This window comes from Tasmannia lanceolata, unplaced genomic scaffold, assembly GCF_043159265.1.
Source record: "Tasmannia lanceolata isolate RefF3 unplaced genomic scaffold, GAP_Taslan_0.1 ptg000011l, whole genome shotgun sequence".
Classification (NCBI taxonomy): Eukaryota; Viridiplantae; Streptophyta; class Magnoliopsida; order Canellales; family Winteraceae; genus Tasmannia; species Tasmannia lanceolata.
The window spans coordinates 18,554,477-18,579,064 of NW_027518688.1; the positions used below are offsets into that span (position 1 = coordinate 18,554,477).

At 41.1% G+C, this 24,588-nt stretch overlaps 3 protein-coding genes and 1 long non-coding RNA gene across 4 annotated transcripts; all 4 read left to right on the forward strand.

Annotated features, from left to right (window-relative positions):
* Positions 1 to 5,593: 5,593 nt before the first annotated feature.
* Positions 5,594 to 6,028, forward strand: LOC143885961 (uncharacterized). The gene is made up of 2 exons (XM_077389988.1): positions 5,594 to 5,824; positions 5,861 to 6,028. The coding sequence occupies exons 1-2, from the start codon at positions 5,594 to 5,596 to the stop codon at positions 6,026 to 6,028; spliced, it is 399 nt and encodes a 132-aa protein (XP_077246103.1).
* A 12,051-nt stretch (positions 6,029 to 18,079) lies between these two features.
* LOC143886220 (uncharacterized) lies at positions 18,080 to 18,824 on the forward strand. Its single transcript, XR_013253710.1, has 3 exons — positions 18,080 to 18,169; positions 18,395 to 18,545; positions 18,632 to 18,824. It is a non-coding gene; the product is annotated as an uncharacterized LOC143886220 (long non-coding RNA).
* Positions 18,825 to 19,341: 517 nt separating this feature from the next.
* On the forward strand, positions 19,342 to 20,125 carry LOC143885962 (uncharacterized). Its single transcript, XM_077389989.1, has 4 exons — positions 19,342 to 19,486; positions 19,564 to 19,620; positions 19,716 to 20,058; positions 20,106 to 20,125. The coding sequence occupies exons 1-4, from the start codon at positions 19,343 to 19,345 to the stop codon at positions 20,123 to 20,125; spliced, it is 564 nt and encodes a 187-aa protein (XP_077246104.1). The 5' UTR covers position 19,342.
* On the forward strand, positions 20,107 to 20,785 carry LOC143886201 (uncharacterized). The gene is made up of 2 exons (XM_077390153.1): positions 20,107 to 20,572; positions 20,659 to 20,785. The coding sequence occupies exons 1-2, from the start codon at positions 20,139 to 20,141 to the stop codon at positions 20,768 to 20,770; spliced, it is 546 nt and encodes a 181-aa protein (XP_077246268.1). The 5' UTR covers positions 20,107 to 20,138; the 3' UTR covers positions 20,771 to 20,785.
* Positions 20,786 to 24,588: the final 3,803 nt, after the last annotated feature.

Genomic DNA, 24,588 nt, shown 5'->3' on the forward strand with positions numbered 1-24,588 from the left:
TGTCCCGTGTTACGAGTTTGTTTCTCAGAATCACGACCGCTAAAGACTCCCCCTTGATTAGAACTTTCTTGCCTTTGATCGGATCTGGCCTTTGCCTTGCTTTTCTGATTCTTAGAATTCAGAAATTTCCTTCCTCGGTCAGCGAAGAGAACTTTATCATTCTCCTTTATCATAGATCCAACAATCTGCTTTGCTAGACTCTCTTGATTTGCTTAGAGACTCTCTAATTAAATTAAGGGCCCGTTTGGATACCTCATGCATTTGTATTTTGATTTGGATTTGAGTTTTACATCCATCATCTTCATGAACATGTTTTAAGAGAGAGAGAGAGAGAGAGAGAGAGAGAGAGAGAGAGAGAGAGAGAGGGAGGGGGGATGTCTCATTGCTGCCGGAGCAACGTCGAGGACGAGCAGCGACGGTGAAGGAAGTTGCCACAAATATTGATTTCCAAATAATGTCTCGCAGAACATATTTCAAAATCAGAATTTTTTGCACTGTTGTAGTTGATTTGGAAATTTTTAGGATCTGATCAAATTCAAAATGTCAACTAAATCCAAATCTAAATCTTGTGGGTATCCAAACGTGGCCTGACATTAGTTGAGACGGCCATCCTTGGATTGCTGTGATGAAATCACTATACTCGGGTTTCAATCCCTTGGATTATAATCCTTCGCATCTGCATCTCTAAAATTTTGGACTCTTCGTCGAGTGTGGGACCTGAGTAATCACGTGAAGCTCAGAGGGGGAGCGCTAGTAGCGTAAAGAGCCACGAGGGCTCTACTACAGCGCCTACCCCGAATACGGCCTTAGTCTCCACATTTGGAGAACTCCGTGTGGCAATCGCTGACTTCACTCTCTCGCTCAAATCGATGTTTCCCCACATGGATCAAGATTCCAATGGGGACTAAGGTAGAGTCGACATCTAAGATGAAGGGCCTAGAACCCTATATAAAACTCTATGCTGAAAAAGGCAGGTCGACTTCCCCAAAGTGATGGGTCAGTGCCTGATTGCGAATGGGGAAGGTGTTAGGCACCCCATTCGCCTGATAAAACTCGGTCTCTAATGCCAATTTTATTAGTTTTTAGAATTTTTGGCTAAAAGACATAAAATGGAAACAAACATCCCCGAAAATATCTATCTACAAAGTGGTCCTACTTTACCACTTTGATCAACCCGCTTTGATTGGCTCAACTATCAAGTATCAAGCAATCAAACACACATGAATCGCCAATCAAAGGGAATTGACCAAGGTAGGCCATCTGCCAATGATCTGCATGAGAAGGATCGAAACGGGGTTTGCTCCTCACTTTCCATGACGAGTCCACAAAATTCTAGGGATTTCTCCCTCTAATTCCCTAGATCGAATCACATACACATTACAAGAAAAAGAAAATATATCTAACACAAACAATCCACATCGATCAATATAAAGGAGGGTTGATATTAGCATCGCACGACCCTGGATGGAGCACTAGAATCTGCCATCTACCCTTTTTATCACTCAAATAATACATCAATGACACTCAAGTAATCTCTCAAATAGGCAGGGAGGCATGAGAGACTAGTGCAACTCTAAAGTTGCATGACCATAATACATGTCTTCGACTACAGCTAAGCAAGATATAGTGCTAAGAAAGCAGTAACCAATCACATGCTGAAAAGTAAACACACAAGCAAACTAAAAATTAAACATACAGACGAACTAAAAATAAATACACAAGCAATCAACAAACTACGAGATACAAGCAGAAGAAGCCCGGAAATCGACCAGGTGCGAGAACCAAGATGCCAGGAAAAAAGAAAGAGGGCATACGATACAATAGGCTTAGGGGCGATTTCGAGGGAATCTATCCAAGCAATTCTGATCCTTAGGAGATGGAAAAATCAGTCTCGCAGTTGTCATAGCCTATCGTCGGGCTCAGCGAAGGTAGTCCCTATGAAGGGAGGCCATACTACGTCATCACCCAAGGGCTCGCGAGGATAGTCCCTGTGAAGGGAGGCCGCGCTACGTCATTACCCATCCCGAAAATCCGATAAAACCTCGAAAAACTGATGAAATTCGAAAAATCGCGATCGAAATCTTAGATGGAATGAAAGGCAGGCTCCGAGTGACCAGGCAATCACCATCATTGGCCTTTTTGAGTTTTGGTGTTTTTCAGTTTTTGTGTTTTTTTAGTTTTTATGTTTTTGATCTCTTTTGTTTTGAACAGGGGATTTGGCTCAGGAGGATTCCGTCCGTCGTCGCCTAAACCTGACGAAATGATCCCAAAATCGGTGGAATCCCTAGAATCGGAGAGAAAATCTCGAAGACACAATGGAGGTAATCGTGAAAATCTGAAGCAAATCTCGAAAGGCAAAGAAGATCCCGAAATGAATGGATGAAGATCACATAAACCCTACCAAGGTCCCAATTGCTAAGGCAAAGTCTGAAGGAGCGGACAAAATGTAAATGGCGGGGGCTTGTCGTTTTGATTGACTTGTTCCATATGAAACGAAGTCGACTAGACTAATATATGCAAATCTACCACCTCGATCGGCTTGTTTCACAGGAAACGAAGTCTATTGACTAAAACAATAACCCAAAATATCTTGATCTGCTTGTTTCACAAGAAACAAAGTTGATTCGGCCAAGATAATAACCCAAACCATCTCGATCGGCTTGCTTAAAAGGAAACGAAGGTGATTCGGCCAAGATAAGCAGTTCCAAGATATCTCAATCATCTTGTTTCACAATAAACGAACTTGATTCAACTAAAATAATAACCCAAGTATCTCGATTGACTTGTTCCATAAGGAACGAAGCCAATTCGACCAAAAGACACTCACTCTAATCAACTTGCCCCATATGAAGCAAAGTCTATTGGACCAATGTAAGAGACTCGTCGTCGGTTGACTTGTTCCATAAGGAACGAAGTCGAGATGACCGAGAAACATAATAATTACAACCAACTTGCCCCATATGAAGCGAAGCCGGTTTGATCAAGGTAAATAACTCATCATTGATCGACTTGTTCCATGCGTAACGAAGCCAATTCGGCCGAGGAAAGGAATGTCTCAACTAGCTTGTTCCATATGAAACAAAGCTCGTTGGGTCAAAGATAACAAGATAAGCCATGTCGATCAACTTGTTCCACAAGGAACGAAGTCAAGTGGGCAAGAGATGAAAGATCGGTCACGTGAATCAAATTGTTCCACAATGAATGAAGTCGATTAGCCCCGAAAGCAAGAATTCTGAAAACAAAACAAAAGAATACGACACAAAACACGAAGAGGAGAAAGAGAAAAAGAAAAGAGGGGCTCTGAGTAGCCTCATCATAGCACACACGCCGATTAAACTTTTCTAGATGTTTTCTTTTCGTTTTTTCTTTTAACACAAAATAACTGCTACTCCAAGAAGATATTAACCAAACTCAATAAAAATTGGAAAATCTAAAAGAACCAATATTATTTCTTGACCAGGGTGGTACTAACATCTGTATTTAGAATTTGATATTTGTGATGCTATGCTTCAATAGTGGCACTACTTCCCTTTGTTGTACACTTTTCCAATAGGTTGCTGTGTATGTGAGAGGCTGCATGTTTAAAACAACTAATGATAGAAATATGGAGGTGTAAGGGCATGTATATGAGAAAAGACGAAAAATACCCTTCCAACAGCTTTAAAATGATCATAAACGGTCACAAAATGAGCTAAAAACGTAACAAAATAAAAACTAGCCGTTACAAGGGCATTAATACAATTTTTTTGAAAAAAATATTTACCATATTTCGGATGAATGGGCAAGTTCGCCCATTTTGTCTGAAATTTCAGTTTCGGTCAGATTTTGGACGAAGTGGACCGAAATCAGGAACAAAATGGAAATATATACCCATTTCGGTCCGGAATGAAAATTTTTGCTCATTTTGGGCTAAACGAAACGAACTTTACAAGTAAGGTCAAGAGTCAAGAAAGAGAAAAAAAATTCAGATTTCATTCATGACTGTGACTCTGTGAGTTACCTATTGGGGGGGTAATTAAATGGTCACTTAAGCGTAAGAGCAGGTTTGGATTGCCAGAATCCGGAATTAGATCAGCGTCTGATTTTGTCTCCGTCGATCCCGGCATTTGGTTCCACTTAGTCAGCGCAAGGGGAGACCTGAGGAGAAAAAAGTCGGGATTCGGGCGGATTTTATTACTGCTCAAAGAGTTGATATTCTTGATTCCTAGTGGCTCTCTTTCACCCATAAAAATCCTAACCCTAAGCCAACCTCAACCAAGCTGCGAAAACTTGTCCTCCTCTCCTCACAGGTATCATCATCCATTTTTTCTATTTTTACTTTCAATCAGTCTCATTTTCTCGAACTTTAAAAAATTGAAAAATCGATTCTGTTACCGTTCTTCTTCTTTTTTCCTCTTCGTTTTTCTTAGAGAAATGGCGAAGTTGAAGAACCATACGGCCCATGCCCAGTCTAAATGGAGGGGTGGAAAGTATGAATATATCATTCATGCTAATGTTCATTTATGTCTGTTTACTAGGGTTAATTTCATAATATTTAAAAACTTTACTAGGCTTTTCACTTCCATGATGATTCTTCTTTGTCCTGGTGTTTCTTCCCTCTTCTCTCACTTAACCCTAAACCCGAACGGTGGACAACACTTGGGACACTCTGATGGACGGACGGTCCGAGTCGAAATGGATTGTGACCTAGACTCAGAGAGTAGGATATAAAAAAAAACACTTCAACAAGGATCCGATAAGCGATCTAAATGGATCCTGACCACGTCATAGGTAGATCTGGATCCAGATAGACGGTTTGGATCATGCTATGGTGTGGGCTGTACAGTCCATTTTGAAATAATAAGGAGTGAATATTGTAATACAAGGGGGTGAATTTATCACCGCCCTAAACTATACACAACATTTTAGGCGCATCTCTGTGGATCTTGAATATCTGCCCATATCTTTTCGGATCCTAATGGGATCTGGAGACATAACTCCAAAATCCCAATTGCTCTGTTTGGTTGGTTGTTGATGGCTGGGAGATTAGGAGAAGAAGAATTCAAACAGAATTAGACAAGCATGGAAGATGGGGAGAAGATTAGGGAGAAGATTTGTGAGTAGTGTTTGGTTGCGCGAGAAAACTAGCGGAAAATGTTGGGTGTCGTTATCAAAATATAGGGTGGGAGAGAGAGAAAGAGAGAAAAAGAATAAGACAAGAATCTTCTCCTAATTCCCCACACAAATTTCTCCATTTTGATGAAAAAAGGAGAGAAGATTATGGGGGGAACATCTCCGCCTCATAGGCGCCACCTAGGATAAAATGCAATAATGATGTCTAGAAGTTGTCTAGTGGTCAAACATCTACATGACAACCAAACATGCTTTGGGGAGATCTTTGGAAGATCTCGAGCATTTGAAACTCCTACAATCCCCCCAAAATGAGCAACCAAACAGAGCAAATTGGATTTCAAATAGAGTTTTCATTAACTAGATGGACGTCCGATATAGCACGCCTGGGTTGGCCATAAAACCCTCAACTAAAACCCCTTAAAACCCAACACCTCTCTCACTTCTCCCCTACCAAAAACCCTAACCATAAAGCTCTGACCCAATGGCGTATGGAGGGCGTTTCAGAGAACTATTCAAAAAATACGGAAAAGTAGCCCTCGGAGTTCACCTCTCCGTCTCTGCAGCTTCCATTACCGGCCTATACGTTGCAATCAACAACAACGTAGACGTGGAATCGGTGCTCGGAAAGATAGGGCTTTCAGGCCTGTCCAAACCCAAACCCAAACCCGAACCCAATTCATCCATGTCTCCTTCTCAAACAGGAGACGTTGTGGTAGAGGACTCGAACCCATCTCAGTCCGAACTGAAGAAGAAGAACAAAACCGCGGAGTCGGTGGCTTCGAGTGGCGGTGCCCTAGCTTTGGCAGTGCTATGTAACAAAGCACTGTTTCCGATTAGGGTTCCGGTTACAATCGCGCTTACTCCGGCCGTGTCGAGATTCTTGGCTAGGAGGCGGATTATAAAGACCCATCTATAATTTTCTCAAAAAAAAAAAGAAAAAAAAAAGACCCCTGTATGATTTAGCTCTCCTTTACATCCATGTTTAATTTGGAAAAAAGGAAAGAATATTATAAACTTGTCATCCGTTGTTTAATAAATTTGCGGCTTTTATTTGATGGGTTTTGATGAATCTTTTTATATTGAAAAATGGATGCTTGTTGAAATTTTTGGTAGTGATGATTAATCCATAGCAGATTGCATGAATTTCTTAAATTAAGAACCCTGATCATTTAGCAATTTTGTATTGAAGGTGAGAAGTTATTGATTATGATAAGGATTGGGTTTGAAGTACTTAAAAAAGTTCAGAACAGAACTGAAAGTCAGAGACCTGTAGAAAGAAGTGTTGTTGTGCTAACGTGGTTTGACTCCGCCTTTGCAAAAGCCACATCTAGATATCTTGGATCCCACTCTCTCAATTGCCATTACTCAATTCTTTATTCAATAAGTTTGTGTCTATTGACCTGTAGGAAGAAGCTTCTCAATTCTCTGTTCAATAAATTTGTGGGTTTTGATGGATCTTATTATTATTATTATTGAAGAATGGATTGATGGGACACAAATACGGCGTCGTTCTCAGATATCGCCACGTGTCGTCCATGCACAAGGAGAGCCTAGTCATCATGAAGAAAGACGTTGGAAAATGGTAAAGACCATGCAAACATGACACGTGTCACCATCCAGGCCTCATCATCACAAATTATGGAAGGAAATGGCCGGCAAAGCCACGCACGCCGGCGAGGCACGGGGACGGCCCAATCCTGCAAAGGAAGGCTTTCTCTCCATAATGATGAAAAGGGCCACGCACCTCCCTTTAAAAGGAAGGGAAATGAAGAAGAGAGAGGATCCACATTTTTTGTAAAGGACTTCCCCCATTCTTAGCCCCGCAAAAAGCAACCGGAAAAAGAGGCGAGGCAACAACAGAGGAGACTAGGAACGCAATCCTACTCTCCCTGCTAGTTCCCTCCGACCCACTCATTTACACACCCAGAAAGGAGCCTGCGCGTTGGCCCTGGTAACCTTGATCAAAACCCCTTCCCCTTCCCGCTGTCCTTTATATTGATTGGTCGAAGGATCTGACTTGGGTGTCGAAGTGGTCGTCCGGGACCCACCCCGGACCCCCTGACCCCCTTTGTTTGTGATTGCAGACCCCGCGGAGGCCCTCTACCGACCGCGCGATCACCGACCCGGATTCAGACGCCATCATATTGGCGCCATCCGTGGGACTCGTCGAGTACTGAACGCCTTATGGCGATGAGAAACCACACACAACAGCAAGAAACAGGGGTAATAACCAGGAGTCAGGCTCAGCGGCACAAACCAACACCTCAAGCTCCCGAGAGCCCAACTCACCACTCTCGGGCCGACACCAGCCCTCCTCTAGCGCACCGCAGATGGTCCCCACCATGGAGATGTTCAACGAACTCCGCCGAGAACTACTCCAACGCTTGCCTCCTCCGGCCCCGGAGAGGCCCCTGACAACGCAGGACCAGACAGAAACCTATGACGAAGGCAACGAGGAACAGCCAGGGGACCGTCATCCCCGGCGAAAGCGAGCACCGATTCGCCGGACGCCATCCCCATCAACGAATAGCCCTTTGTCCCCCGCAGCTAGGGGACACCAGCGAGACAGCGGGAAGCAGGCTACGCTAAGCCGCGCTCCCCCTGTCCAAGCTGCCCGTCTCCAGGAACCGCCCCTGGCTCGGGCAGAAGAAGTAGCAACCTCAGCGCAACCGCCCAGCGTGGATCTGATAGCCGACCTGCAGACCGGACAGACGGCTTAGCCGGACAGATTTTACACTTCAACCTCTGGCTGTCCCAGGCCGGACAGATGGCTTGGCCGGATAGATTTTACACTTCAACTTCTGGCCGTCCCAGGCCGGACAGATTTTACACTTCAACCTCTGGCCGTCCCAGGCCGAACAGACGGCTTGGCCGGACAGATTTTACACTTCAACTTCTGGTCGTCCCAGGCCGGACAGACGGCTTGGCCGGACAGATTTTACACTTCAACTTCTGGCCGTCCCAGGCCGGACAAATTTTACACTTCGACCTCTGGCCGTCATAGGCCGGTCAGACGGCTTGGCCGGTCAGTTCCAGCCGAACCCCTTACTTCATTTCATCGAGCCATCCCAAACACTAGCTTGTTCTACCGTTTAGGAACATAACTCCTCACACTTCTCCAAATCACTACAATGACTTGGAGAACTGGGGGGCAACTGATGGGGTATGAAAAACAACAACTAATTAGTTGTCGACACGTGGCCCCAGAAAGGCTCACCACAAATCCAGCATCCGCCCAGAGGTAATCTGGTAATTACCTAAGAGTAGGTAAACCTAAACCCACAAAAGGGCCGACACCTGTCATGGGGTAGGTAATCCAACCACCCCAGGTCCCCCTCCATAAAGGGCCTCTCAAGGCTCAAAGCAAGAGGTAATAACTTCTGAACAACCACTCTTAAAGTTTTGGCTCTGCACTTCTGCTCATACTGACTTGAGTGTCGAAGGGCCCGTCCGAAGTACGACTCCGGGTTGGTCTTCTGACCTCGTGCGCTCTTGTGCAGGGCTTCATTCCATCAGCTCAGTCCCTTGGGCCCACCAGATCAGCTCTTTCGTCACTGTCATATTTGTTACCAATTTTAGGCTTAACAGTGATGAAGACCATAGACTTCTCCATCATATTGATCCAAAGGAATTTGTTTCTTTTGATAACTTGCACGTCCACTTCTTTACTACTACGTGTTATTTCTTCACCAAGCCATGTATGAAGTTATGAAATAACTTCCAGACAACAATCATATCATGCAGAGTTAGGAGTGCTCAAGAGTTGGGGGTGCTCAACTGGTGTTTAGATGCAGACAGATATGAAATTGATTGAGGCATTGATAATAAATAAGTTTTTTTTAATGACCATCTTCACACTAATAGTGACATTGCTGGCTGTAAGTTATCATATTATAACTGCTGTTTTTGGATCCTGCGTTCTTTCTTTGGCATGGGCAATAGCTAAATTGGGTTCAGATTCCAATAGATTTTCAAATTTGTTCAGGTTCGCCCTTAAGAAGCTGATACCATCAGATCCACGAAATGAAGTTTTCAATGGAGACTGATGATCTGGAATAATATTAAAAGGCAATCTATTTGAGGGATGGCCGCTCAGGTTAACAGATCCAATCAAGTCCGTGTAGGACAATTGGAGTTGCAGTTGCATCGAATGCCAAACTTCAAGAGCAAGTCTTAAGTTATATTCAACAGTTCAGTTTGTGTTTTGCTTAGAAGAATCCTTAAAAAAAAAATTCACATGTCTTTGTTGAGTCACAATTTTTTTTTGTTTTCCATGTAATCACAGCAGTGTTTTCGTCAACTAAGCTAGGATTGAATCTGTGATCTCAAGTTTGTGAGAGCATAAATGCGAATGTCAGTGTGACAGCAGAGCAGGTTCTAAATGTGTTACAATATGTACCCTATTTGGTGATATAAATGAATACTTAAAAAAAATACATATACACCGGCGTTCAGAAGGAAACGTCAGTGAATACACTAATCACCAACATTCACAATCCGTCGGTGCATACAATACACCGGTATTCATATTAAACACCACTGAAAACTGTATTCACCGACGTTCTTAAACGTAAATAGTACATACTGACATATGGTTCCGTAATTTGTGACGGTTCTGAATGTCGCAGAAGTTCAATGTTTTCAGCAATGCTAACGAGTAACAAAACCGTCGGTGTTTGTATCTATACATCGACACTTTTCTAAACACCGGTGAATATATTACTTTCGGCGTTAAAAGCTATCTTTTTTGTGATGTTTTTAAATGCCGGTGTAAGGAATTTCACCGGCGTTTTAATTTTAACGTCGGTATAACCCTTTAGGAACACTAGATATATCAGCATTTCCCTAAAACGCGGGTGAAATTTTGCTTGTGATTAGCGACATTCCGGAATGCCAGTAATAACTCATTTTCTTGTAGTGTCGCGACGAGGGCACTGGTCTCCCCACCGTGCACGTGAGTATGTAGTCAGAAGATCGAGACCATCTCATAAGTAGGCCCCACTGTAAGATATAAACCAGTGATCCCAGGAGATTTCAGGCACAAGTCCACCGAAAAAATGAAGACCGTTGATCTTTACGGAACATAAAAAGTGAGGGTGTCAACAGATACATTTCGGATCATATCCACTTCTGCCTTCTGTATACGATCCATTTGGAATTGGATCATCCATTGGTTAGAACGTCCTTTTGAGTGTGCATTTTGAATCTTGCTTTCTAAGTCTGGGTCGCGATCCATTTCGAATTTGATCATCCATTTGCTAGCATACAACTTTGATTTTAGTATCAGTGCCTCATGATTCCTAGGCAGTGGCAAAAGGAAACAATGCAATTAAGGGTACCCTTAATTGTAACGAATATCATGTCAACTTCTTCCTTAATTTAATAACAAATTAGAGTGTGGACTTGGGACGTAGGTTATACGTTTTTTTTTTTTTCCTTTCATTTTAAGTTACTAGATAAGCATGGAATTTTTTATGAAAAAGGATACGATAGCTAGATTCAAAACAAAGAAAAGGAGAGGGTAAGAGGGGAATATATAGGGAGAAGCCTGTTTTTTGAAGTTTGATATATCTTCTACGTGTGCCTCCAATCACTGCAGTCGCAATTTGCTTGCAGGCTGAGGAGCAAGGGTTGAGCTGATGAGGTCATGGGAAGATGGCGATGTGGGTGTTATTAAAGTGGAGAGAGAGAGAGAGAGCTATAAAATGGGTTCCCAAGTTTTATTTGAAACCTGTTCACCATCAAATAGCTGAGCTCTTGTGGTGGCTAGTTCCTCATTCCATCTTTTGTGGGCTCGTCTTTCTTAGACCCAATGGGAGAGGTTCCATTGCTTAATATAAGGCATGGCCGCATGGGCATTTCCAGCAGCCAATTCTACTTCTTCGTCTCTCTGTCATTGGGGTCCAACAAATCATTGGGTTAGGATCATCGTATGGAGATGATTTATGGAGTACAACAAATTTACATTGTGGCCCAACAAATGTACGATCATCCTTTGAAGTAGGGCCCACTGTACTTCTGGAAGAATACTAGACTTCATGCGCACATAGCTAGCAGATAAAATCTCCTTTAATCGTCTTCTTCTAATTGTTGTAAATTGATTTTAAAAACCCACCTCCTTGTAAAACCGATCACAACTACCAAAGGCATGCAACCATTTGCAATCTTTGTCGTTGGCCAAACTCAAGAATGATTCGTGTTAAAGAAGAGAAGCATAAGAGAGAAAGTCATGTTGGGTTTAAGACTTTGAAAAGGATGTGTAATCTAAAAATAAGTACAAAATTGTGTTTTGTTTTAGGGATGCATTAGCAATATTTAATATCTACCACTTAAAGAAAAGTAGGATTTCATGACGGAAATATTTTTGTCGCTATAAAAGAATAATTGCGACAATTATAATTACCACTAGTACACTCTACTAATATTTAGCGATAGTTTAAAATGATCCACCACTAATTGGTTTTTATGGGGACATTATTGGCCAACCATCGTGCTAGATACTCAAAAATATATTTAATATTTTAAAAAAAAAATTGGCGACAGGTATTATTTCCATCATCGTTAATTTTTTATGCTATTAATCCCATGTCTTTCCCAATTAGGTCACAAATCCAAGATCAAAGGCTTTAACAAAGATGGAGTTGGATTGCTATTAGGGGTGCAACTTGGGTCGAGCGGGTCGGGTTTTCCAAAACCCTACCTACACGAGAATTATCTCGGGCCGGGAGTCTAATTTTTTACAAGAAAGCTCGAGATTCGTAAGCCCAACCCTACCCAATATAGTTTCTCGGGTTGGGTTTTCATTTTTTTAGCGTAGCATAGTGACTAATTTTAAAGATTGTAGAAAAGAAACAAATCTTCACACCAAAAATCTCCAGATTTATATCATCAAGTGTATATATTTTCACATAACAGACATCATCACCTCAATGAAAACAATTGTATCAGTTTATTGGAAAATAATTTGCTATGTTATTCAAGAGATATTTAAGCATGTCACAGTACACCCATATAAGTCGGGTCGGGTTTCGGGTTTTTTTCTTTAAACCTGGCCCTACCTAAGATTGAGTCAGGTTTTCCAATTTAAAACCCGACCCTACCTAAGACCCATGATTTCTAAACCCGACCCATGTTATTTTCGGGCCGGATCGATGCAGGTCGGGTAAAACTAGACCCAATGATATTCACATGTATACATGAGTCAAGACCTTTGTTGTAATTTTGTTTTGTTCGCCATTTTGTTTAGCAACCGCAACAGAACATTTCGGTCATTTCGTTCTGATTTCATTTAAAAGTTTTCGTTTCTTACAACTCAACTCAACTCAACTCAACTCAACCCAACCAAGCCTTTGTCCCAAACTAATTTCGTTCCCTACGACACGAGGGAAATTTTTTTAATAGTTAAAATATGAAAAAATCCAAAAAAGAAGAATTTGTTAAAAAATATAAGAAACAATTAAATGAACCAAATATGTAAAAAAGACATCTTTCTTACTTAAAAAATTAGATTTACTCCAGTTAATACATAAGAAAATACAATAAAATACAAAATGCACCTCTAAATCACATCTCATAGCTCAATCGGCCAACTATGCCATCTCCTCAATCCTAAGGGCTCCCAACTTGATGATCATTATACTCAATCGAGTGGAAGGAGCCCTCGTTGGTGTTGTCACTACCAGCTCCATCATCTCTAGGAGGAGGATCTTCAAGGATCGTGTCATTGTCGTCAGCCGCAGCAACTCTAATAAGTGCTTCAATATTTTACCAACCAATATCTTTTTGCATTAAAATAACGTTGTCATTTTTCGCAACCCAATCCATCATAATATCCAGATGATCTATACTCAGTGGTTCGCTAATGGTAGAAGATTTTCTAGATAAGTCCCTGAAAAATTATCCAGCACAAATGAGTTTAAGTATGAAATTTAAAGCTTAAAGTTAAGAGTGAGAATATTAATTTCAATTGAGTAGTATACCTTCCTCGAAACTTGAGGTTGTAATGGACAAAAACCAGGTCATCCAATCTTTAGTACTCCAACATGTTTCTCTTTGCTGAATCGATGTGTTCAAAAGTGCTCCAGTTCCTTTTACATCTAGTCGCACTGCAGATTTAACTAAGAATTCTGACGACTAAGCACTGTAAATCTGAGACGTCATTTTCGAACTGATTCCACCGTGCTTCACGATTCTAGATAAACTTTGTAACCTTTCGAGCCCTCTCAATTGTGTTTCCTATGAGAGGAAACATATTCAGTTTGCCCAGCTGCTCAAAGATTAGGTCTAAACAATGGGCTGCACATGGAATCCAAAAGAAGGTGTCGTATTTGACTTCTAATTTTTTTCAGTAGCTTTATAACTTGGCTCACCATCAGTTATAAACTGCACTATATTTTTTGAACCCAGCTAAGACAATATGATAAAAAATATTGAATAATGCATCGGCATTCTTCACTATGTCAGATGCATCAATGGATCTTTGGAACATTACTTCTTTGGGGCAATATACTAAATAGTTTGCTGGGGAACTTTGTTTGGTGTCGGTCCATCCATCGGCCATAATGCTACAACCAATGATTCTCAATGACACCTCAATGTCCCCGGGTAGCTGTTTACTCCTCCATTGTACTCTTTAATATTGTCCCCCTTAAATCATGATAAGAGGGTGCCTTATAACCTGAACCGACGACATTCACAACATCAAACATAGATTGCCAATAAGGCGAATTGGCAATATTGAAAGGCAGGTTGGCATCATCACAAAGCATGCCAACTACCATGTTTGCCTTATCTACAATTTCTTTTGTTGCCAAAGCACTATCAATGCTTGGCTGGGATCTGAGGGTTGTTTGTGGTATAAAAATTACCTCAACCCCTTGTGATTCCCTTTTTTCTCTTCATCTCACTTGGTCCTACAACTTCCTTTCCCTTTCCCCGACTCATAGGCATAAGTGGTCCTCCACTCCTCCTCCTCCTCTTCTATTTCTTGGAGTGCAGTACAATACGGATTACCTATTTATGCTCTAACTAAGTTTTTCCTTGCTTTTTTCTTTTCTATTTGCTTCTATGGGTCGGCTCATTCTCCATTTTACATCAGCATAGACCTTTTTACATGCTGTTACTTCACCAGGAACACCCGCTAGATGTTCTTTCAATTGGGTTATACCTCCACCCATTATGATTTTATGACAAAATGTGCAAACTACTTTTTTTTTTTAACCCGTCATGAATGATGCATAAGCCCATGTCGGGTCATCCGATCTAGCGAGTGCGGAACCAATGGAGGAGGCTCCTATAGAAGGTCCCAAACTCATATTGTATTTTAATTAAAATGAAATATAATTAAAGAAAAGAAATAAAATTAAAAAAAATGGAATTAAAGAAAGATATCACTTCCCTCCAATTGAAGCCTTTGAAGGAGAGACAGTAGAAGGAAGCCTTTAAAGTTGACGAGAGCAGTTAGTGTATGTAGCTTTCACTTCCCAAGTCTCTTCACTTAAAGCTTTTGGAGGAGATAATTCTTTGAAGTTGAAGCCTTTGGAGGGTAGTAGCAAGTAGTGTAGTTGTAACTCATAGTAGAAGCTTTTGTGTAGTATTTTGAAGCCTTTTCTTTTGAGATTGATCTAAAATAGTTGGATCTTTGGATGAAATGGACTTAGAATGTAGTGGTTAAAGAAGGTTGAAGAGTGTAGTTGAAGAGTGCAATAGAGAATTGTAAGTAGAAAAGTGTAGTAAAGAGAGTTGTAAGAGAAGGTGAAGGAGAAGCGGTCGTATATAGAGGTCTAAGGGATTGTATAAGAGCAAAGAAGGAAAATACCCTTCCAACAACTATAAAATGGTCATAAACAGTCACAAAATGAGCTAAAAATTAAAACTAGTCGTTACAAGGGCATTGATGTACTTTTTTTTTGAAAAAAAAAACAATATTTATCATATTTAAGATGAATGGGCAAATTCGCCCATTTCGTCCAAAATTTCAGATTTTGGACGAAATGGACCAAAATCCTGAACAAAATGGAAATATTTGCCCATTTCGGTCCGGAACGAAATTTTTGCCCATTTCGGGCTAAACGAAACAAACTTTATAAGTAAGGTCAAGAGTCAAGAAAGAGAAAAAAATTTCAGAATTCATTCATTATTGTGAGTTACCTATTGAGGGGTAATTAAATGGTCACTTAAGCGTAAGAGCACGTTCGGGTTGCAAGAATCAAGATTTAGAATCAGCGTCTGATTCGGTCTCCGTCGATCCCGGCATTTCAATTGGGTTATACCTCCACCCATTATGATTTTATGACAAAATGTGCAAACTACTTTATTTTTTTTGACCCGTCATGAATGATGCATAAGCCGATGTCGGGTCATCCAATCTAGCGAGTGCGGAACCAATGGAGGAGGCTCCTACCGAAGGTCCCAAACTCATATTGTATTTTAATTAAAATGAAATATAATTAAAGAAAAGAAATAAAATTAAAAAAAAATGGAATTAAAGAAAGATATCACTTCCCTCCAATTGAAGCCTTTGAAGAAGAGATAGTAGAAGGAAGCCTTTAAAGTTGAAGAGAGCAGTTACTCAGTTAGTGTACGTAGCTTTCACTTCCCAAGTCTCTTCACTTAAAGCTTTTGGAGGAGATAATTCATTGAAGTTGAAGCCTTTGGAGGGTAGTAGCAAGTAGTGTAGTTGTAACTCATAGTAGAAGCTTTTGTGTAGTATTTTGAAGCCTTTTCTTTTGAGATTGATCTAAAATAGTTGGATCTTTAGATGAAATGGACTTAGAATGTAGTGGTTAAAGAAGGTTGAAGAGTGTAGTTGAAGAGTGCAATAGAGAATTGTAAGTAGAAAAGTGTAGTAAAGAGAGTTGTAAGAGAAGGTGAAGGAGAAGCGGTGGGAGAAAAGGGTTAGAGGGTTATATAGAGGTCTAAGGGATTGTATATGAGCAAAGAAGAAAAATACCCTTCCAACAGCTATAAAATGGTCATAAACAGTCACAAAATGAGCTAAAAATGTAAAAAAAATTAAAACAATATTTATCATATTTTAGATGAATGGGCAAATTCGCCCATTTCGTCCAAAATTTCAGATTTCGGACGAAATGGACCAAAATCCTGAACAAAATGGAAATATTTGCCCATTTCGGTCCGGAACGAAATTTTTGCCCATTTCGGGCTAAACGAAACAAACTTTATAAGTAAGGTCAAGAGTCAAGAGAGAGAAAAAAATTTCAGAATTCATTCATTATTGTGAGTTACCTATTGGGGGGTAATTAAATGGTCACTTAAGCGTAAGAGCACGTTCGGATTGCAAGAATCAAGATTTAGAATCAGCGTTTGATTCGGTCTCCGTCGATCCCGGCATTTGGTTCCACTTAGTCAGCGTAAGGGGAGACCCGGGGAGAAAAAAGTCCGGATTCGGGCGGATTTTATTACTGCCCAAAGAGTTGATATCCTTGATTCCTAGTGGCTCGCTCACCTATAAAAATCCTAACCCTAAATCAACCTCAACCAAGCTGCGAAAACTTGTCTTCCTCTCCTCTCAGGTATCATCATCCATTTTTTCTATTTTCACTTTCAATCGTCTCATTTTCATCAACTTTAAAAATTTGAGAAATCGATTCTGCCATCTTTCATTTTTTCCTCTTCATTTTTCTTAGAGAAATGGTGAAGTTGAAGAACCATACGGCTCATAACCAGTCCATGAATACACCACCAAAGGGGTATTTGCTTTTCCATTTCCCTCTTTTTTTTGGGAAATGATATTTACGCCCCTTTCATCACCAGGGACACCCATTTGCCAGTGTACTTTGCAATCAAAGCCACTGGATTTTTTTGACATAAAGTACATCATCTCCCTTTTTGCCATTGATACACTGACGTTGGGTGTCCCTGGTGATCAAAAGGGGCGTAAATATCACTTCCCTTTTTTTTTGTTTTATTATCTGTAATTTGTTTTTATATATGGAAATTTCTGTACTGTGGGTTTTGTATCCTAGGTTATTGTTGGTTGAATTTGCAATTTTTCATGGATTTGTTGATATGATTGATCTGAAATCTCTAAGAAACTTTCCTTTTCTTCTACATCTTATAATCTGTGCTTATTTTCCATACTTGAAACTCAAACGAGGAAGAGGTCCGAGCCGTTCATAGCGGGCTTCTCTCGATGCCTCGTCTGGAGTGCGACAACATTATCGTCGAAGGGGATTCCTTAAATGTTATTCGCTGGCTTTCGGGTAACGCTTCTCCCCCTTGGCGATTTTTGCCTCTCTTAGAGGAAATTGAGGACAGAGCTAAGGGCTCCTCAATAGTTTTTCGCCATGTCAGGAGATCAGCCAATGCGGAAGCAGACACCCTTGCCAAGAAAGGAGTCTTTCGGGCCGCGTTTGAGTGCTTTGACTATCTACCTCCTTGAATTATTGCACTGCTATCTTTGTATTATCTTTGTTCCTTCAGGACCACCTCGGTTCTGTTTTTACATATATATATATATATATATATATATATATATATATATATATATATATATATATATATATTCTGTTGCCCTTTTCAAAAAAAGAATATCTAAGATTCTCGCTTCCTCTCTCTCTCTCTCTCTCTCTCTCTCTCTCTCTGTCTCTCTCCACTCTCCACGATAGATTCTGGAGGGAATTCTAGTGCTTACCCAAACAGTAGATTTGAAATTGTCATTCCCTTTAATAGAAGAGTCGGAACAGGAATAGAATCTTGTTTTATCTTCGATTTCATTTATTAAATTATTGGTCCAATGGTGGTCATTGAATTCCAATACCTAGTGCTTATCTGCTTTGTTTCTCAAAAGGTCTGATGCTATAAGTTTTTTTTTAAATGCATGTGAGCTAATACTCGCCTGATGCCCATGTGGATGAGAATTTTAACAGACCTCCTAATCTGTTTTGGGGGTTTGTCCTTGTTGTTGTGCTTTCAGAAAATTCATATAGAACACTGATCGTTGCACTTATTGGTTAGCTCTTTTATTTCTTGTTTGCTTTGCTTCATATCTAAGAAGCCAGACCTTAGAGGTTACAGACATGATACATATTTTCAGGTAAGTATGAGAATTGTAATAATTGTTGGTTTGCTTGGTAGCTTTTCTTCTCTTCGTACTGATTGGGAATATGAGTTTATGCTATGGGTTGGATTTTATTGATTTTCTTAGTAATTTATTTTAGAGATGATGAGGACGAGATTTTTAATGATTGTCAATATAACTGAGTTTTTGGGTTATGAATTGATCTCGGTGATTTTGATTTGGTTGTTCATTGTTATACAGTTTTTATCCGGTCAGGAGCCATTCAAAGCCTTGAAAGATGGTGATGCGAAAAAGTGATAGAGTGAAAGTAACAAAGCCTCCAAGAAGGACAGAAAGGAGTTTAGAAGGGGAGGAGACGAAAACTGCAGCTGTGAAGAAGAGAGGAACAGATGTAAGTGTGTATGTTGTTAATTGTATCAATCATAGTAAGTTAATTCATTTACCACATATATTTTGGCGATGTAATTTGTTTTGCAGGCTCCATACGTCCCAGCACGATGTTCTCCAGCTTCTTTCAAATCGGCAATGGACAGGATAAAGTTCAAGCCAGTCCATTTTCATGCCATAGAAAAGACTCCTTTCCGACATCTGTTTGGCATGGAGGACATTATCATGCACAAGCCTCTCATAAGAGCTATCCACGATAAGTGGACTCCCGGCACTAACACGTTCACGTTGGGGAGTATAAATGTCCCCTTCCTTCCAAGAGATGTGGCATTGGCATTAGGACTGCCACTTAGTGGAGAGCAAATGGACGTGGTGAGGGTTCTGTCATTCGACAGGACAAAACTGCAACCTAAAGTGCCTGGCTGGCCATTTCCAGAGGCCAACGTCAAGCCATCGGTTATTGAGAATGAAATTACAGCATTAGTTAGAGAACACAATAAAGTTTCGATAGAGAAGACAGTGAAATATGTTCTCCTGATCTTTTTGCCTCTGTCCTTTTCACAAAAAGCGCACATCGAGCTGACGAGCTCTTCTGGCCCTACATCGATGACATAGGAAACATTGGCAACTATAACTGGGCGATGGCAGTGTATGACTGGCTCGTAGATTACCTAGACAGAGTCAGCAAGGGTGGCAGGTACCTTGGTGGCTGCTCGTTGGTAATTCAAGTAATTTGGACTCATGACATTTAATATTCTAACCGTGCTGTTTATAGTTTGATTAACATGGTGTTTCGTATGTATGCAGGTATGGTTATACGAGCATACCACATTTTGGATTCCCACCAATCCAACTGCTCGTCCACGTGTCCTTAAATGGGACTGGAAAGCAAACGAATCAAAGACATATCGATTAGTGGAGCAGAAGCAGATAAAGAAATCGGAGGTGAGATATGAAAAATTTGTTAACGTATATATCAATACTAGTATCTTGATAACTGACTATGTTTTCCAAAAATTCAGGTGGTGGTGACATTGAAAGTATCTCTGTTAGAGAAGTCACAGTACCTACAGGATGAGGTAATGCAGTCGAGCAGGACTATGTTGCGTACGTTATTTTATTTTACTTATTGATTTTTTAAATTTGATCATTGACTGTCATGTTTAAACATTAGGATGTTGATGAGACAATGGAAGTCGATAAGGAACAGTTGGAATCCGAGGGGATAGTTTTGGGAGTAGAAAGTGAAATGGAGAAAGGAAGTAGTGAAGATGAGTCGAAGCATATAAAATTTTTGGCGAGAGAGGGAGATGTAATTGATAGACAGTGGCAGATGATTACAGCAGCATGGGAAGAAATAAGAAAAAGAGAGGAAGATGTTGGAAAAAGAGAGGAAGATGTCAGAAAGAAAGAGGAGGATTTGAAAAAAGGATGGGAGCGTATGCGGAGAACAAATGAAGAGACTGGGGGAAGAATGGAGGGGGTTGAGGTGGAGAGGGTTGAGGAGGAGAGGAAGGGCGAAAATGCATCTCAAGGTGCACGATTATCTTCGCAGTTGTGCGAGGATTGGACGGATTTAGCTGACCTTGGATGTGACATGGATGCAGCCGCCACCCTAATAGATGTATCGGCTCAGAACCCCAAGTCACATGAAGAAATATTCGGCACCACAGACGGGGTGATCCTTAACCCTTTACAACGATTGTTCGAAATGGAGGTGACCAAGGAAGAGGCACCATCTACTGAAGTTGAGATGAAAGTGAGTGGTGTAAGGGATGAGATGGTGGATTCCGAATTAGGGAGCATTGTGAGGGGTGTGAAGATGGATGGAAGGAGTAGGAAACCTGGGAGAGCCAGAAAAAGCCCCTACTATTCAGGGAAGACCCGAAAGAGGAGGCAGAAGGAAGGGAAGAAACAGGGGGAGGACCCCAACATACCTAAACCACCGCCCAAGAAGAAAGGGGATGACGGGAAGATGCGTAAGGGAAGGAGAACAGCTCTGATAGAGAGACTTCTAAAGCATGATAAAAGGCAAGTAGATGTGAATTATATTATACCATGATTTAAGTTGATCAGAATTGAAAATTATTAACTAACAATTTAATACAATTTTGCAGTGATATCCTCATGGAAACGGATGATGTACACCTAATAGCTGAAAACCTACAACATCTTTGGAATGTCAGACAATACCTGACTGGCACTGTAAGTGTCATTTTTTATCATTAATTTCTACATTACTGTAGGGAATAATGTACATCTGATATTTACTTCTCTTCCTTGAAGGTTGTCGATATATATGGGAAGCACGTGCAGTCCTCCAACGACGATGGGTTAGCAGATCCTACAATGGGGGGAATTGTCTTCGTTCCATCGGTGGTACATGTAAGTGTTATTTCTATCATCCCACATTGAGGTTTACATAAGATTTTATCTGTAGTATCCCATTGAATTCCTTTTTTTTATAGGGAACTCTTACTGCAGTAGGGACCGAAGTCACTGAGGTCCAGAGGGTAGAAAAGTGGAGGACAGCGAAAGATGCTCTGCACAGTAGACTTATAAACCACCACCTCGAAGCAGTAAAAATGGTACTATTACCATTATGTGAAGACAACCATTGGGTTCTCCTCATTGTCGATATGGTCAACAAAATCTTCCACGAATACAATTCCTGTAAAGGAATGGAGTTCCAGGAAAGAGCATGATTGACCGTAAGTGGGTTAGCATCTTTAATGTTTTCCTACTTATAAATCTATACGTATAACACTTATGTTTCCTAAACCTGTCAATGTTAACCACTTGCAGGTTGTGTTGTTGAAGGAGTACTTAAAGGAAAGGGGCTGTGATATAGACCACTTTCAATATGCGCAGATGGAAAATTTCCCACAACAGGCCAATGGGTCAGTATATTAGTATATTTAAATGTTTATTTTTCTAGGCTATGATTTTGATTCGCTCAATACAACTGTTGTTATGCAGGTTCGACTGTGGTTTGTTCGTGCTTAAAGCGATCGACCATCTGTATGCAAATGATCCATTTACTTTCAGCAAGTCTGACATTCCCACTTATCGGCTGCAGCTGTGCGAAAGATTCTTGCGCGGAGAGTTTGGGGACTGTGGTGATTTCCTTAAGGGGGATATATGACTGAAAAATGAAGAACCTCTCTTCAAGTTCTGATGGATGTTGTAAACATGGTGGACATTGATGGTCTTTCCAGTGAAGTTTTCTGTGTATTTGTAAGCAAAATGGGATAAAATGGGCTAAATTTATTTGTAATTGTTGGGCGCATATGTGTAGGATAGAAAGCAGGGTGTAGAGACACAGAGGGAGGGTTTGTTTGTATCTCAGCATACTGACAACTATGTATTTGTAATGAAAAATCAAGTTCTGTGAAGTGATGGTGGTTGTGGCATTGGGTTCATTGCGAAATATGGTAAAGATCTTTGAAAATCATCAAATATTTGTTCATAAAGTTTTGGGGGAATTTATATTTGTATTGGATGGAAATATGATTTATTTGTAATTGTGGTTATTCTCTCTACTTTATATTTTCATCGTCATAGTTGGCAATGGGACCCCTGTTTTTTGTGCTTTTCCGGTTTTGTTTGGTTGGTTGAACTGTTGGGAAGAAAAAAATTCTTCCTCAAAGTTGTTCATAAATTCCACACTTAATTTCTTACAACAGCCACCCTCTTCTTTCCAAATGGACTTTCCACCCCACACCATAGGATGATCCATAACGTCCATTTGATGGGCCACAATTTCAATAGTTTGTGTAGCAAAAGACAATTCATACAAAATAAAAATATAAAATAAATGGGTTATCAGATCCTAAAGTGGAACCTCCAACGATTCTCGGAATTCCGAGACAATGTCTCGGAACTCCGAGATTTCCGCGACGTTATTCTCGGAGCTCCGAGATATTTTCTCGGAACTCCGAGATATTTTCTCGGAACTCCGAGATTCGGTCCAGTATAATATGAAAAAACCCGTCTATTCTCGGAGCTCCGAGAAATTTTCTCGGAACTCCGAGATTCGTTCCAGTAGCATATCCAAAAAACATGTATATTCTCGGAGCTCCGAGAACATTTCTCGGAACTCCGAGATCATTTCTCGGAACTCCGAGATTCCTTCCAGTAGCATATCCAAAAAACCTGTATATTCTCGGAGCTCCGAGAACATTTCTCGGAACTCCGAGATTCGTTCCAGTAGCATATACAAAAAACCGTAAATTCTCGGAACTCCGAGATTCGGGCAATTGAAAAAAAAAAATTTCCTTTTGTTCTCGGAACTCCGACACAGTGTCTCGGAACTCCGAGAATCGGCCCAGGAGCTTCATAACCCTGGACCCGGTTCCTTTTTTTTACTTTACTTTTCTTCTCTTCTTTCCCTATACCTAAACCACTTCTCTTGAAACCCTAAGTCCACTTTTTCTTTCGTTCCGTCATTTTCTCCCTACATCTTCCTCCAAAACCCTCTTCTCCCTTCCAAATCCCTCTCTTCTTCCTAAAACCCTAGCATTTCACCCCTTTTTCATTTTTTCTTTCTTCCCTTATCTATTTCTCTTTTTGGCCTCCATTTTAGGGCTATTTCTCTTCTTCTTTACATATCACTTTTCTCTCCACCCATATTTCCTCTCACCATGCCTCCTAAAACCAAAAATCTCAACATCGGAGGCTCCTCCCAAGTTGAAGACCCCGAATACGTTCATGAAGAAGTTCCCGACGAAGAAGGGCCTTCACGGAAGAAGTCCAAGGCCAAGGCTGTGGCTGCCGAGGTTGTGGCCAAGTCCTATTTCACTGGGGATAAGGCGAAGAAACTTTGGGACGACGTCGGCACTAGGCGCGTCCTGACCGGTAGGTACATTGATCCCCCTGTCCTTGAAAATTTTGATTTAAAGGCCAAATTTGATGCTCTTCATTGGACACCCATCCTTCACATTAACGAACCCGTTTACCCTCGATTGGTGCGTCTCTTCTATGCCAATCTCATCATTTCCCCTTCATTCTTTAAAATCGAATCTAAGGTCAAGAAAACTGTCATCAAACTCACCTATCAGACTTTTGCCACAATATTTGGGATTAGCCATGACGGCCTCTTACACTATTTTTGGCCGGACGATGGGACGCATGAACTTGATGATATTGATCATGACACTGTCTATGGGCGGATAACACGGCGCTACCACCCTAATATGCCCGTACAATCTGCCGACCTCATTCCGGTTGCGCGCGTGCTCCATAACTTCATGTACCACATCTTCATACCTCGTGGTGGGATGCGTGAAGCCGTAAGACCCTTAGAGGCATATATTATCTACAGCATCCTAGAGGGCCGCCAGCTTTGTCTGCCATATATCATGTTTCGCTTCATGTTTCAGACCCCTGAACGCTACCGATCTTCCTTGCCATATGGCATGATTCTCACCCGTGTCTTCCGGCACTTCGGCATCACCTTGGATGGAGAGATGACCATGACTCCTACTGCCCCGTTTGATGTTCCGACCTTTAACCGTATGGCTCTTAATGAAGCAGCGATTGACATCGATGTTCACGATGGAGGAGGCTACGAAGCCGAGGACCAGCCTGCACCGGCACCTCAGCCTTCAGAAGATACATCTCAGTTCTGCACTCGCCAGGATTTGGCTCACATGCAGGAGGCCATTGAGCGATCCATGGCCTCTCAGTTTCAGCAGTTGTCTACCCATGTCGACTCTGCGATTTCGACTCGCTTCCACACCATGACTTCCCACTTTGATGACCAGTGGGCCGCCTATTATCGCTACATCTCCAGTGGTCAGTGGGGCCAGGCGCCGGGCAGTTCTTCTCATCACCCACCGCCTCCTTCGGAGCAGTAGATGGCTCTAGTTCTCTGATGATGGATCCTGTCTTGTTCAGATTTTTTTATATATTAGCCTTATCTATATGTTTCTATAGTGTTTGGATTATCAGTTGGTTGTATGGATCATATTTAGGTAGTTGCTTGGATAGTCAGTTGGATCTTTTTGGGATGTATTCCGTTTTATATAATTCTGTCACTGTTATGA

Excerpts from the sequence above, each read along its gene's own strand:
- LOC143885962 (XM_077389989.1), top strand. The coding sequence starts at position 19,343 with ATGCAGGTATGGTTATACGAGCATACCACATTTTGGATTCCCACCAAT. Across the intron at positions 19,487-19,563 it reads AGCAGATAAAGAAATCGGAG|GTGGTGGTGACATTGAAAGT; the intron begins GTGAGATATGAA and ends CCAAAAATTCAG. Across the intron at positions 20,059-20,105 it reads GGTTGAGGAGGAGAGGAAGG|GATTGGACGGATTTAGCTGA; the intron begins GCGAAAATGCAT and ends CAGTTGTGCGAG.
- LOC143886201 (XM_077390153.1), top strand. The coding sequence starts at position 20,139 with ATGGATGCAGCCGCCACCCTAATAGATGTATCGGCTCAGAACCCCAAG. Across the intron at positions 20,573-20,658 it reads CTTCTAAAGCATGATAAAAG|TGATATCCTCATGGAAACGG; the intron begins GCAAGTAGATGT and ends ACAATTTTGCAG.
- LOC143885961 (XM_077389988.1), top strand. The coding sequence starts at position 5,594 with ATGGCGTATGGAGGGCGTTTCAGAGAACTATTCAAAAAATACGGAAAA. Across the intron at positions 5,825-5,860 it reads CTCAAACAGGAGACGTTGTG|AAGAAGAACAAAACCGCGGA; the intron begins GTAGAGGACTCG and ends TCCGAACTGAAG.